This window comes from Ostrea edulis, chromosome 9 (assembly GCF_947568905.1).
Source record: "Ostrea edulis chromosome 9, xbOstEdul1.1, whole genome shotgun sequence".
In the NCBI taxonomy this organism is placed as follows: domain Eukaryota; kingdom Metazoa; phylum Mollusca; class Bivalvia; order Ostreida; family Ostreidae; genus Ostrea; species Ostrea edulis.
In genome coordinates, this window is record NC_079172.1 from 49,168,285 (window position 1) to 49,183,764 (window position 15,480).

The 15,480-nt window shown below is 34.7% G+C and overlaps 1 protein-coding gene across 1 annotated transcript in view; it reads right to left on the minus strand.

Moving 5' to 3' along the window:
- The window catches only part of LOC125659228 (protein SERAC1-like), a 43,337-nt gene that overhangs the window by 22,785 nt on the left and 5,072 nt on the right, over positions 1-15,480 (minus strand). Inside the window, exons 3-7 of the mRNA XM_048890834.2 lie at positions 14,356-14,480; positions 7,864-7,911; positions 7,595-7,744; positions 6,757-6,881; positions 4,564-4,683 (exon numbers count right to left, since the gene is read on the minus strand). Coding sequence (XP_048746791.2) covers positions 4,564-4,683; positions 6,757-6,881; positions 7,595-7,744; positions 7,864-7,911; positions 14,356-14,480 — 568 coding nt within the window. The remainder of the gene's footprint in view (positions 1-4,563; positions 4,684-6,756; positions 6,882-7,594; positions 7,745-7,863; positions 7,912-14,355; positions 14,481-15,480) is intronic.

Here is a 15,480-nt window from a genome sequence, read left to right on the forward strand (position 1 = left end):
TATATAAATATAGCCGTCCAATTCCAAAAGTAGGTCAAGGTGACCTACTTTTTCGTCAACACCCTTCAAACATGCAAGACCCAACAACTGACAAAGTTTGATGACTGTAGGTCAAATAGTATCTGAATTATATAAATATAGCCGTCCAATTCCAAAAGTAGGTCAAGGTGACCTACTTTTTGGTCGACACCCTTTGAACATGCAAGACGCATCAACTGACAAAGTTTGATGACTGTAGGTCAAATAGTATCTGAAATATATAAATATAGCCGTCCAATTCCAAAAGTAGGTCAAGTTGACCTACTTTTTCATCAACACTCTTCAAACATGCAAGACCCAACAACTGACAAAGTTTGATGACTGTAGGTCAAATAGTATCTGAATTATATAAATATAGCCGTCCAATTCCAAAAGTAGGTCAAGGTGACCTACTTTTTGGTCGACACCCTTTGAACATGCAAGACGCATCAACTGACAAAGTTTGATGACTGTAGGTCAAATAGTATCTGAAATATATAAATATAGCCGTCCAATTCCAAAAGTAGGTCAAGTTGACCTACTTTTTGGTCGAAACCCTTCGAACATGCAAGACCCATCAACTGACAAAGTTTGATGACTGTAGGTCAAATAGTATCTGAAATATATAAATATAGCCGTCAAATTCCAAAAGTAGGTCAAGGTGACCTACTTTTTGGTCGACACACTCCGTAGACTCAAGATGCATCAACTGTCAAAGTTTGATGATTGTAGGTCAATTAGTGACTGAAATATATAAATATAACTGTCAAATGCCAAAAGTAGGTCACAGTGACCTACTTTTTGGTCGATACACTCCGAAGACTCAAGATGCATCAACTGACAAAGTTTGATGATTGTAGATCAAATAGTGTCTGAAATATAGTAATTTAGCTGTCAAATACCAAAAGTAGGTCACGGTGACCTACTTTTTGGTTGACACAAACCGAAGACTGAAGACGCATCAACTGACAAAGTTTGATGATCCTAGGTTATACAGTGCCCAAAATATGCATCTAAAATTGAAAATGTGAAATTTGAATATCTGCAAAATTCAAAAAGTAGGTCACTGTGACCTACTTTTTTATAAATATGTTTCAAGGCCTCAAGATGCATCAACTTACAAGATTTGATGATTCTAAACCTCTCGGTATTTGAAATAACAACTTAAAATATATCTATAAATGATAAGCCATAAAATTCAGAAAGTAGGTCACGGTGACCTATTTTTCAGTTGACGCATTTCAAGGTCCCATGATCCACCAACTGACAAGTTTTGATGATCATAGGCTTCAAAGTGTCCAAGATATGCATCAAAATTAATTTTAAAATAAATACCTGCAAAATTCAAAAAGTAGGTCACCGTGACCTACTTTTGAGACAACTTGACACAAGGTCCTAAGATGCATCAACTGTCAAAATTTGATGATCCTAGTCCTTATAATGACTAAAATATCAAAGATTTAAGGAAATATAAATTTAGGTCAACTTTGAAGTGACCTTGAGACCACGCCCTTTGCCCCAGGGTAATGCCTTGAACAATTTTTAATCTACAACATATCCTCATCCTTATGTGTAAGTTTGGTGATAATCTGCCCAGTGGTTCTTGAGAAGAAGATTTTTTAGCAACCACTACTTTTGTTTGTATTTTCCGGATTATCTCCCCTTGTTAAAGGGTCACACCCCTCTATTTAGTATGTATGAAAGCCCTTGGGCCAATGATACCCTGTAACAAATTTGAAAAAAATTGGCCAAGGGGTTCTTGAGTTATAGCCCTTTTTCTAAAAAGTTTACGCACACCGCACAAATGGCCATAGCATTAGCTCTTTGAGCCTTTGGCTCAGAAGAGCTAAAAACGATCTTGGCAGTGGATTGGACATACTTTGAGAAAACCTGTGAACAACATTACAAAACAGGCGTTGGACTGGAATCCACAGGGATGCAGGAGACAAGGGAGACCAACACACAGCTGGAGAAGAACAAGGCTGAAAGAACTAGATAACATTGGAACCACCTGGAGAGAAGCCAAACAAATTGCTCAAAACAGAGTTAGATGGAGGATGACTGTTTCAGCCCTATGTTCCGTAAGGAACGAAGAGGACTAAGTCAAGTAAGTCAAACACATGGTAAACAATTAGCCCTTAGCTAATAAAAAGTTGGCCAGAGACAGTATAACCATTCATAACTATATTGATTATATGAGTCTGAAACATAATAAATCAATCTAACAAAATATTAGTATTATTTTATTTTTAAATTTATAAAGGTGCTTATAATTGTAGAAATTTTATTTTACTTCAACTGGCCAATCCACATTTAATTTTAAATTCTGTAACCCAATTAATAAAAAAGTTTTTCATAGATATGCCCATCGTCAGAAAACCATTGTTGATTACGCTTCATTCCTCTCTCCATCACCTGTGGGTTCATTCATTCCTACTTGCTCATTCTCATGAATAATTAATGAGGCAATTTGATTGGGCGCTCATTATACAACCTGAGCGAATTTGTCCAATCAACAAGACGCTTTCTGCCCAATTTTGGTATACAATTGTTGTGATAGCAAAGTTAAGTTAATGCTACCTTTAAAAACAGAAGAGTTCTGTTAATATAATGATTACTTTGATTGGATGATATTAAAAATATTAATTCACGAGAACGAACAAGTAGGAATGAATGAACCCACAGGTGATGGAGAGAGGAATGAAGCCTATTCAACCGTGGGTTTTCGACGATCTGTTTTCCTGAGCATTGAGGAAGATTTTTAAAGACTGAATCATTTTTTAAGGCTTTGACAACAAAGAAGGGGTGTGTGCGTGTGTGAAATACACAATTCTTGGTCTCCTTACCCCAATGATGCTACATGCAAATTTAGATAAAACTGGTCTAGCTGTATTTGAGAAAAAATCAAGTGTTCAAAAGTTAACACATGATCATTATGGTGTTTTGATAGGACCACGTGCAAAAGCGTGTTTCTAAAAATGCTGTCACTCTAACACACAACATGCCATCGTGCTATCACGAAACATTCCTTCCCACTGTAAGTTAATCACACAACATGCCGTCACACTATCACAAAACATGCAGTCACACACTAGCTGTCATACTATCACACAACACAGTGACAGTGAGATGGCGTGTTGTGTGACTGCATTGTGATTGTATGACGGCGTACTGTGTGTTAGCATGACAGAGCGTTTTAAGAAGTGGGTTGTTGCACTTTTGCACACCATACATGATGGACAAAACCCCGGTTACTGTAGGTTACCTGCATATATCATAATACAATATGTATTAACGAATCTACACAGTTTGTCTTCTTTTGTTTATTATTCACATTATGTAACAAGCATAATGTGTAAAACCTTATTCCTTTCAAGAAATTTTATGGAAACATGAAAATGGTTCAAAAGTTCTACTTTCAAAAAATCTTAACCATCAGTCTATCAGTACACTAAGAACAAGCTGTGGCATTCAGGACTATGTTTCAACCGAAGCCAAAATATCCTGACTTCTATTCTATATCAGTTAATTTTGGTGTTGGGTATATTATGTGCATTTCTTTTAAAGAGACATGGATATGATTTGAGATGAAAATTTTAAAATTTCATTTTTCCATTTTTATTGTTTCACTAAAATTTGAATATCAGCTGTTGAGTTACAAGTGAGATACAGCACTCACAATTCCTCGTTAAGTAAACAAGGCTTGTGCCATGTTTTTGTTTACATATACATGTAAATGCTTAATAGAAAATAGCATGTTTAAAACAAAATGAGAAGTGCAAACACTAGAAACAATTAAACTGAATGTGTTCAGAAAGAAAGAAAGCAAAACTGAGCAAGCTCACATACCCCACGCTCCAACATTGCTAGACAATGCCACACATAATGAATGGTAATGCTATGCATTACTGCAAGAACAGGTCAGACGGGCTCAAAATTCTAAGTTCAAAAGTGGCGTAACTCCCACAAAAATTATTGAATCAGATGCACATCTATACAGTGTGTCCTTATTAACTACAAAATTTCACGAAATTCTGTTGAGTGGTCTCAGAGGAGTTGTGCTGACAAGAAAGGGACAGACAGTCAGGTTAAAAACATTGTACCCTCCACAACTTTGTTGCATGGGGTATAATTAACTTGAATTTTTAAAAAATCTGCCTTAAACAAAACTCTGACTAGTATCATATTTATGATGTAAACAAAAACATTACACAAGCCATGTTTTAACATAACAAAGAATTGTGAGCTCTGTATCTACTATGTACCTCAACAACTGATATTCAAATTGTTGCTGATCATTAGAAATACCTTAGTTAAGCATTCTAAACATTAAAAGTGGAAAACATGTCCATGCCCTTTTAAAAAATGGTTTAAATCATGGCACTCTAAATTTCAGCAGAATTTCATTTAACACATCCATCTTTATCTGTATGGAAATTTCAGCACAGTTTTAATTTTTGACAATATTTCCTCATCCACTGAAAAAGCAGACATTTTCAGTGCCCCAGAATGACCTCTATATGGTATAAATGTACATGTACCTACTTGTTCATCCTCTATGTCCCCCTCAATCAGAGCCTGAGATGTAAAATATTCCAGACATCTGCTGAATCCATCTTTTGGCAGAGAAGACAATAGACCTTTCAATTCTGACTCCAGATCTCCCTGACAAGATTCACAACAGTATCACTTAACAAGAAGCCTTATATTGGTTACCTGAGTATTAAAAGTATGATCACTAGTCCCGAGGTTTACGAAATCTAAAAAATAATTTCTCTTGTGAATAGCTATTAAGCTTTATTCTAATATTCAGCAACAGTATAAAACAAGATTAATTGCCCACGAAAATGCCTATACTGATAAAAGGCTTTACATAATGTATATTTGTAACATTAACACGATATGGCAAATTCGGACGAGTCCTACAGTCAAAACACTGGGGTTGCGAAATTCATCATCTTGGTACATCCTTTTCTTGTTTTCCTGAATATGCATTTAGTTTTAAACTGTATCAGTAAACTTACAGAAATCTTTCAAATGATAAAGACAATAATCATTATAATAATTTTGGCTCTACCCAGAAACCATGTCTCATCTTCTTTTAAATATCTATTTAGTATCAATGGCTATTAAAAATACTAAAGGCCCATGGGCCACTTTGCTAACCTGAATAATCTTGGCCCATAGTTGAAGATTTTTCCTATATATATTTTTTTTAGTTTATTCATTTAGGAATAGGTACATATACAATATAAATACAAGACAATATCACAGAGGAACACATAGTTAAAACAAAAGTTGTTTTTAAATACATAAGATAAAAAGGTAAATTTTAACAGCTATTTGACTTTAAGAGCACAGTGAGTAAATTAATGTATATGCCTATGCCAAGGATAACCCATGGAAGCCATATGGCTTATTTCCAATGGGATCCTTATTTTTATATTTTTATATTAACTCTGATTCCCTATTCTGGCCCCTTTCTACCCCTGAAGGCCATGATTTTAACAAACTTCAATTTGCACTATGTCAGGAAACTTTCATGTAAATGTACACTATTCTGGCCCAGTGATTCTTCAGAAGAAGATTTTTAATGATTTTCCCTATATAGTTCTACGTAAAACTTTGATCCCCTATTGTGGCCCTATTCTACCAGGGGGGTGTGGTGTAGGGGTGGTGGTGGTGGTGTCATGATCCCTTGATATATTGCCCCCGTTATAATGCAATCTCCGCTTATTGCCTGAAAATATTAAAGATGGGATTTCTCCCCATGTTAACATCTCCGATATAATGCCAACCCTGCATAATGCTATATGCCACTGATTTTCACAAACAAATGGTCAAATTTTATAAGGTTTACCCTCGATAATAATGCCAGTTACTTAATGCCCATCGGTAATCACACCTGCAGTACTTTGATAGCAGTGCTGAGAAGTGTGACAGTGTGGAAAAGGTATTTAGGTGGCCAGGTTAATTACTAATAATTGCTAATTAAACTCAAGATAATTTAAATGTTTATACGAAATAGAGTCCAAATAATTTTATGGTATTGAATTTCTTTTGATTGCTCAGTAAATTGTCCGTAATGGTGAATTTATTATATTGCCATCCCCGCTTTAATGCCCAAATTTGTCTTGAAGAAAAGTTGGCAATATATTGAGGGAGCACTGTAAGTTAAACCAGCAGCTTTTAAACATTTGTGCTAGATAAATGTTTAAGGTATAAGGAATCAAAATTTTGACTTAATTAATCCTATTCTCAGTTTATGGTCTTGAGGTTTTTAATGATTTTCCCTAGATATTTCTATGTAAAACTTTGATCCCCCATTGTGGCCCAATCCTACCCCCAGGGTCATGATTTTAACAAACATGAATCTGCACTATGTCAGGAAGCTTTCAGGTAAATTTCAGCTCTTCTGGCCCAGTGGTTCTTGAGAAGATTCTTAAATGACCCCATCCTGTTTTTGTGATGATCTTCCCTTTGAAGGGAGCATGGCTCTTCATTTGAACAAACTTAAAAGCCCTTTATCCAAGGATGCTTTTTGCCAAGTTTGGTTGAAATTGGCCCAGTGGTTCTGGAGAAGAAGTCAAAAATGTAAAAAGATTACAGACGGACAGACGCCGGACAACAGGCGATCAGAAAAGCTCACTTGAGCTAAAAACTATATGCCCCTTAATCTCTGATTATGAGGGCATTAAGAATTGAAAGTCATTTCAGTGGGCCAAATTAGGTCCTTACCACACACAATTCTTTGTCTGGAGTAGGAAACGGAGTAAAGAATCGCCCATCTACTTCTTGGGTTCTTGCCAATCCAACCAAGGTTCTGGAATCACAAGCTTCCTTAACCATCTTATACGTCTCATCTACAAAAGACTTAACCATCATATATGGTATATATCTCACTAAATATATTTAGAACCAGTAGGACTAGAAAGGATGCCTTTTATTACATTTTAGACAGAACATCACATAAGTACTAAAAAATTACATAGTAATATTTTCTTGTATTTGACACAGAGTAAAAATGAAACCACAAATTTTTTACACTGTACAATTTTTCTATATGATGATCAAAAAAATTATCTGCTATCCTTCCATTTGACGAACGTCAATAATTTGTGATTTGCGAGTGGAAAGTTGTTATCAATACACATATGCCTATATAGTACGGTGTTTGTAATCTGTCAGAAAATTGAGACCCAGTAATTCAATATACAAATTACACAAATCATGTCTTTTTCAAGCCAAATAACTGCATTCTCAGAAAAGGCAAGGCCAAAAACATAAATTGCTACATGTATGTTTCTGTTAACATTTTTAAAGTCAAATTAAGGTAGGTCAGTAGGAAATAAATCAGGTTTTTTTTTTCTCCAAACATTATTTAAAGAGTAACAAAAACAAAATATGATCACAAAAATGTCACTTGAACCTATATGGCAAAGAGACAGACCATCCAAAAGCAAAAATGCCATCAAAACTTTGATCAGGGGGGGGGGATAAAACTCATACAGTCTGGTCTACTTTAGGTTCACATGAATATTATCAGTTATGGATATCTATAATGCCTATTTTTCACCTGTCCAGTAATGAATGGTTCCCAATGTCTGTACAGCATTCATCCTTTTGGCATGATCCTTTGACTGGGTCAACAAGACCAAGATATGTGGGTCATTTAAAGGGAGAAATCCCACCAGTGATGCAGGTACATGAACTCCCACTTGAGTTCCTACAATTGAACATTATACAGGATAGTCTGGTATGTTGATAATTTGGAAATCTTTAAAATATTCCATTTATTTATTATATTTGATAACCGTACAAGGAAAAGAACAAAGATGAAATTACCTAAATTCACTTTCACTTTTTTGAAGAATTTCGTTTGTTTCTTGTCATCTGTTTACGATACGAAGAAGAAAAATAAAAAGCAAAATGAGCATAATGATTGTTGCATGACTATCTTATATACATGAATATACTTCCATATCAATGTAGCAGTGTGTTTTAACTTGTATATATTATATGATACCATATTTTAATAAACATGAATAGTGCATATGGAATTAAAAGCACATTTTATGATTTAAGTCAAATTCCCAGATCCACCCCTTTATTTACTTAGTGTAATAGGTGAGCGAAAAGGTTCACAGGTCTTGCTATTTCATTGGCTGTAGAACTGAGTTTTACTCAGTTAGAATCTTGAGAGTTTTTGGTCAAGTTGGTTGTGGTTTGCATTTGAGCAGTTTTAGTATCATTGAGCTGATTTTGCATTTTGAATTTGACAAAGACATTATTAGACCTTCAAATCCAGACCTGACAGTAAGTACTAATTTTATTAGTAACATTTATCTTCATAATATGTATATATAGCTAATATCACTGTTTGAGAGAAGAGTGAAAGTTTAAATATTATGAAGGAATGCAGGTGGTTTCGTCCCGATTACCTATTCGCACCTAGTGGATTCGCAATTTTATCTGTACGCCCCAAGTGGATTCGTCCTGAGTGGTTTCGCCCCCACTGAGTATGTAGCAACAGTGGTCGGAACGATTGATCAGTGCATACTCTCCTTTAACGATGAGCAATTATTGAATTGAAATTAATGAATGCTATATATTAATTTACCGATGCCAAAGTTATGTTCATTTTTATCATTATACCAACAATTTTTGGATGTTTATATACGGCAACAGTGGTCGGGACGATTGATCAGAGCATACTTTCTTTTAACCATGAGCAATTTAATTGAAATTAATGAATACTATACAATATATTAATTTACCGACATCCAAACTATGTCCATTTTTATCATTATACCAAAAATTTTTGCCATGGCAAGTTGTATTCATTGTGAAAAATCAGTAAGTAAAAATTATCATATGAAACAGAATTAGCATAATGTAGATAAAATTAGTGTGTCTATTATATGATTTTATTAATCTTAGATATATTTATATAAATCACAAAATTAAGAATTAAATAATTTTTTGAAAAATTAGCAATCATACAAAAATATCATTGATATACATTTAAAATTAACAAACATACTCTCAAGAGGCATTTACTGCCGGTAAAACTGAATGAAATTACAGACCACAGTTTACATTTTACTGCCGGTAAAACTGAATGAAATTACAGACCACAGTTTACATTTTACTGCCGGTAAAACTGAATGAAATTACAGACCACAGTTTACATTTTACTGCCGGTAAAACTGAATGAAATTACAGACCACAGTTTACATTTTACTGCCGGTAAAACTGAATGAAATTACAGACCACAGTTTACATTTTTTTGCAAAAGATAAAGTAAACAGGAATATTTTTTACACTTCTCCGATGTCAGACATCGGTAACTACACCAATTCTAACGCACACCTACACGCTGTTGTACATATAACTAGATTCTACGCAGGTAAATCGGGGCGAAACCACTCGATAAGTACATCGGGGCGAAACCACTCAACTATAAGCCAATCTTCTACCTTATGTTACCTGCATTGAAATTGGGACGAAACCACTTGGTGCGAATCCACTAGGTGCGAAGAAGTAATCGGGACGAAACCACCCGTTACCCATTTTACCTTATGGAGAACAGTAAATACCAATTTAAAGTTATTTCATCTCAGTATATGCTTATATTATATCTATAGGTATTATAGTGTATATATATACAGACCCTGAAGTGTACTACTACGCCACTTGCATGGAACGGTACGAAACGATTCTTGCACGGAACGCTGAACGGTCTGCACGGAACGGTGAACGGTTTGCACGGAACGGTGAACGGTTTGCACGAAACGCTGAACGGTCTGCACAGAACAGTGAACGGTTTGCACGAAACGGTAGGCGTGGCCTGCACGATTTGATTTTTTCGGTATTATTTGGTTCAAATAGTTTCAATATAATTGCAGTATTTTAGATATTTAAAAAAGGTTGAGAAAGAAATGACTATGATTCATTTTAAATGATTGCTTATGTACAACGCGGTAAATTTCATTTTTGCTTATTAGATCAATAAATTATGAACACGTTGGAATGAAAACAATTGAATTCTTTGTTTAATTTCGGAAAGAAAAGAAAAGTATGCAATGATTATATCGTCACAGAATATTGATTAATTAAATTTTATTAGTTCAATGCGCTATTAAATTCATTGAAACTGAATATGAAATGGTCGCGTCTGTTTAGCTATTTTTGTACATTCATTCTGAGTGTCGTTAAAAATACATTTGCAATTTGTATATTCCAGGCCTCTTCCCAAAGACAGATGTTGAATAAACCTATACACTTTATATACATGTGTACATGAATTAAAACAGATAAAATGACTTAAAGAAATTTCTCGTCAGGAAAGATAGGGTTGTGAACGGTCTGCACGAAACGCTAGGCATGACCTGCATGCTTTGATTTTTTTTCGGCATTATTTGTTTCATCCTGCATGATGTTAGTTTAAACAAGAGGTACTGTGAGCAATGTTCACTAAGAATACCCCCCGCTTACCCCAATCTCCCAAAGGGTGTTGGTAATAGGTATAAACTACCTCTTTTCTGAGTGTAAAAAACAAATGGCATGACAAACCGAACCATATTGCTACTTCGATGTCCAGTGCGCGTGACCTTTGACCTTTTGACCCCAAAATTGATAGGGAACATCTTCATCCCATGGGTAGTCCATATGTACGATATGGTGACTGTAGGTGGAAAGGATAACGCTTTTGAGCCCGGAAACCATATTGCTACTTCGATGTCCAGTGTGCTTGACCTTTGGACCCAAAAATCAATAGGGAACATCTTCATCCCATGGGTAGTCCATATGTATGATATGGTGACTGCAGGTGGAAAGGATAACGCATTAGAGCCCGGAAACCATATTGCTACTTCGATGTCCAGTGCACATGACCTTTGACCTTTTGACCCCAAAATCGATAGGGAACATCTTCATCCCATGGGTAGTCCATATGTATGATATGGTGACTGTAGGTGGAAAGGATAACGCTTTAAAGCCCGGAAACCATATTGCTACTTCGATGTCCAGTGCGCTTGACCTTTTACTCCAAATCGATAGGGAACATCTTCATCCCATGGGTAGTCCATATATATGATATGGTGACGGTAGGTGGAAAGGATAATGCTTTAGAGCCCGGAAACCATTGCGTCTACAGATGGACGGACAGACAGACTGACAACCCGATTCCAGTATACCCCCCCCCCCCCCACAACTTGTTGCGGGGGGTATAACAAGGAATAGTTTAATGACCTACGAACACGTTGGAATAAAAGGAAATGAATATTTTTTAACTTCGGAAATACTGGGAGAAGATGCATAAATTGTATCGTCATGGAATATTTATTATTCAATTTTATTTATTCATTGCTCTATTAAATTCATTGAAAAAGTCGCATCTGCATCGCTAGTTTTGTACATTTAATCTGAGTACCGTTAAAACACATGTGCAGTTTGTATTTCCAGGCCTCTTTTCAAAGACAGATCTTGAATGAACCTATACATTTTTACATGTATGACAACAAATAAAATGATTTTTAAAATTCTCGCAAGACTGGAACATATTCTCGGGCGGGAGGAGGGATGCATCTAGACATAGAATTAGCCAGTCGATAAGAACCTGTCACCTTGAATAAGAAGGGAAAATACAAAACAAAAAGGAAACAATCAAAATTTGATTGAAATAGATTAAGAAATAAATGAATATATAAAACAAATAATGACTAACTACAGTAATGATCAACAGATATGCGAACAGATCTAGCATCCAATTTTAATTAGATTGCTGCATTTGCCTCAATTTTAAACCTATAGAAAACTGCATTCATTTTTGAGAGACAAAAGATATAAACACCTCTTTTGTCATATTTCAATTGACCCTGCCGATTTCCACACCTTCTGTACAATGTTAATTTCAAATACACTGATTAGCTGACCTCTATTGTGGTAAAAAAAAAAAAGACCTTGGAATTTGTGTAGAATATACAAGTTATGCACAGGTCGATCTTTGCATTATGCAGACAGTTCCGATAAACGATTTTGATGGAAATATTTTTATTTAAAAAGAAAAACTTGATCATACAAATGTAACAAGACAAATGAATTATTCCTATATACAAATAAAAAAATAAAAAATTTTAAAAAAATAAAAAGATAACGAGGGCAGATATATACATGTATCTGCACTTGCTAGAAACTACCAAGGGTGAGAAAATGGTATTGAATTTTGCTCTGCCTGGTGGTTTTATAATAAACTGTTTTCTTTCGATTATTTGCAGATTTTCATTGTTGAAAGCCCGTCTTAGAGACATTTTGAAATAATTGGTGAAATTCCCAACAATGTTTACCTGTCCTACATGTATATTCCATGCCGAAATGACTTGCACGGCCTGTACGTTTCTAAGGGCGTGGTTTGAACGATCTGCACGTTTCTATGGGCGTGGCTTGATCATGCACGGAACGATTCTTGCACGAAACGATTTGCACGAAATGATGAACGGTTTGCACAAAACGCTGAACGGTCTGCACGGAACGGTGAACGATTTGCACTAAACGCTGAATGGTCTGCATGGAACGGTGAATGGTTTGCACGGAACGAAACGAAACGCTTTGGAGGTGTAGTAGCACGCTTCAGGGGTCTGTAGTACTGTAATGAAATATTTGTTATAAATAGATTAGAAGCATCCAGGCAGCATTTTGATGTTTGCATGAATTGGGCCTTGTCCCATAGATAGGTAATTAAAAGATATTACCTTTTGTTATATTTAAAACATGTAATTTCATAGTGTTACATTATTTGTAATGCAACTGTAAATATTTGAGTAAAGTATATTTTACTAATATTTGAATTAAGGGAGATAACTCCTAAGGTTGAAATGTGGTACTCTATTGATGGTAAATCGCTGTGATATTCATTGTTACTATTTTTGGAAAGTTCTCTTTCACGCATCACTAAACGTCTCATGTATAGGTACCACAGAGTATGCATGTCTGCTTTCTGTAGGAACTGGTATCCATACATATCTTTTGTGGTTTCCATAATGATACCTAGTAGATTGGTTCCGATAAGAACTGGAACTTTCGAATTTATTGATTTGGCATTTTGAATTTGACAAAGACATTATTTGACCTTCAAATCCAGACGTGACAGTAAGTACTAATTTTATTAAAATATGGTATCATATAATATACACAGGTTAAAACACACTGCTACATCAACACATTATTGATTCACGATAAATGTCTGTGTCCATGGCTGCATGGTAAAACTTGGATCAGTCTTGACAAATCATATAAAAACAAATTGCATTAACGTAGCTCATTACACTAAATTTTCATTTAATGGCTCGTTAAGAAACTCTTATGAAGTATGATTTCACCATTGAAAAAGTGATACAAGCTCTTAGTATTTTAACTTGGAGGGAATTAGAGAAGGCAAAATACATGGAGCAGTGGAGGAAAGCAGTCCTTGCCTTATGTGCCTCCGGGCGCAACAAGGACTAGGTAGGTAGTACAGAAATACAGCATTATATAATATAAAACAAAATGGTAAATAATTTACAAAATATTGTTTTGATGACTACTTTCAATATGTCTGTTGTTTATTTCAAATACTCCTTAATGTACACATGTATGTTAAGGGTGCAACGATTAACCATGAGATGGTATATCACGGTAATATTATGCTATATGGTTCGATTCAGGATACTTTACACTACATCAGTTTGATATTCTCAGTCCAGATTAAATTGAACCATCCAATTTGGCTTTCAAATTATATCGTAAAAATGGCTTCCAGTATATGGAAAACGTGGTGGCAACTGTGCCCTATGACCCATAGATCTCTAATATGGCAGCATTTTGGATTTTGTGCAATGGAAGAAAACAGTAGATCATGTTCATATTTTGATCTTTTAAAGAAAAACATGCAGTTGTAACAGTAAGGTACAATTATATGATACCAAAAGCAGTGTAATTGTTCATTTGTTATTATTCATAGCATCTTAAAAGTATCATGATACATATCGTATCATCAGGTCTGTATCGTGATATGTATCGTATCATCAGGTCTGTATTGTGATACGTATTGTATCGTTGCATGCACCCCTAATGTATTGTACTATCAACTGAATGTTTAAAACAAAAATGACACAAATATAACCATACAACTGAATTGACTTGAATGAGCACAAAAATTTTGAGATTTTCAACAAGTACTTACACTAGAATTAATGCAAATCAGTATTCAAAATCTTCTTATCCTTCTGTCCATGTACAGATAATACAAGCTAATTCAAGAATTATCCCTTTGAAAATAAATCAATCTCTTTCTCTTACCTTTGGTTTCATTTTCACCAATCTCCTCATGATTTTTGTGTTGTTTATGTTTATCAATTGAAATTGCTTCAGTCACAGTTCGAAAGTTTGAATCATGCAAGATGCTATATTTTACTATAAAGAACCTGCAATTCAAAATTAAGACAGAATCATCACAATATTCATATACGTATTATTCTTGAATTACATAATTTTCTTTTAATTAAAAAAAAAGAACGAGGACTTTAATTTTAATACAATTCATGCAATATAGCTTACTGCCAATCTATTACCTATTTATTTTGACACATTACGATACAATTGTATTAAAGGGAACGTAGGGTATATAAAAATATTTTCACATTTCAAATACTAAATAAGTCCACTGGTTATTTCTATTTGATTGTAATCTGTTGTGTAGAAATCGGCTATTAAATATAGCTACACATCATCTGCTGGAGGCTGCCATTTTGCAAGATAAAGTTATCGCTCTTTAAGATATTTCCCACAATCCCATCTGCTTATGACGTATACCGGGCAATTGCCTCTCGGTGAAAGCAGCTGATCATGTCTGACTGCAATGAATATCAATTTGAGCCTGATTATAATGAAGAGGAATTATTAGCAGTTTCAAATGAAAACACTAGTGAATTGGGATGGATTGATGAAAACGACACTCTTAATTCTTAAACTTTTAATTTTGTATTCTTTATACAGTTCATTATCTTCACTTCTTCATTCTTCACTTGAACATTCCTTAGCACATATGATGGACAATGACTGGGCAATTCTATCTGTATATGTTACACAAAGTTGATTTGTTCTTTAATATGGATTGAGAGTCACTATTCATGTCTTCATTGAGCTGAAAATATAAAAATGAAATCAAACCATTACTTTATAACTTAAGTAATGAATTTCGTGAAAGTACATGTACATGTATTTCACACAACAAAGAGTTTATTTTTCATAGTAGCTAGTTTTCTCTCTTTCTGATTTATTAGTACATCTGTTTACAAGAGGATCTTGCAATGTGAACCTGTATACAGCACAAATCAGTTGATTATCACTATACCCCTGCAGTAATTGCCATGTAAATGTCAAAACTTGAAAGATTAACTGCACAGGGGGAATTGAAATGACCTT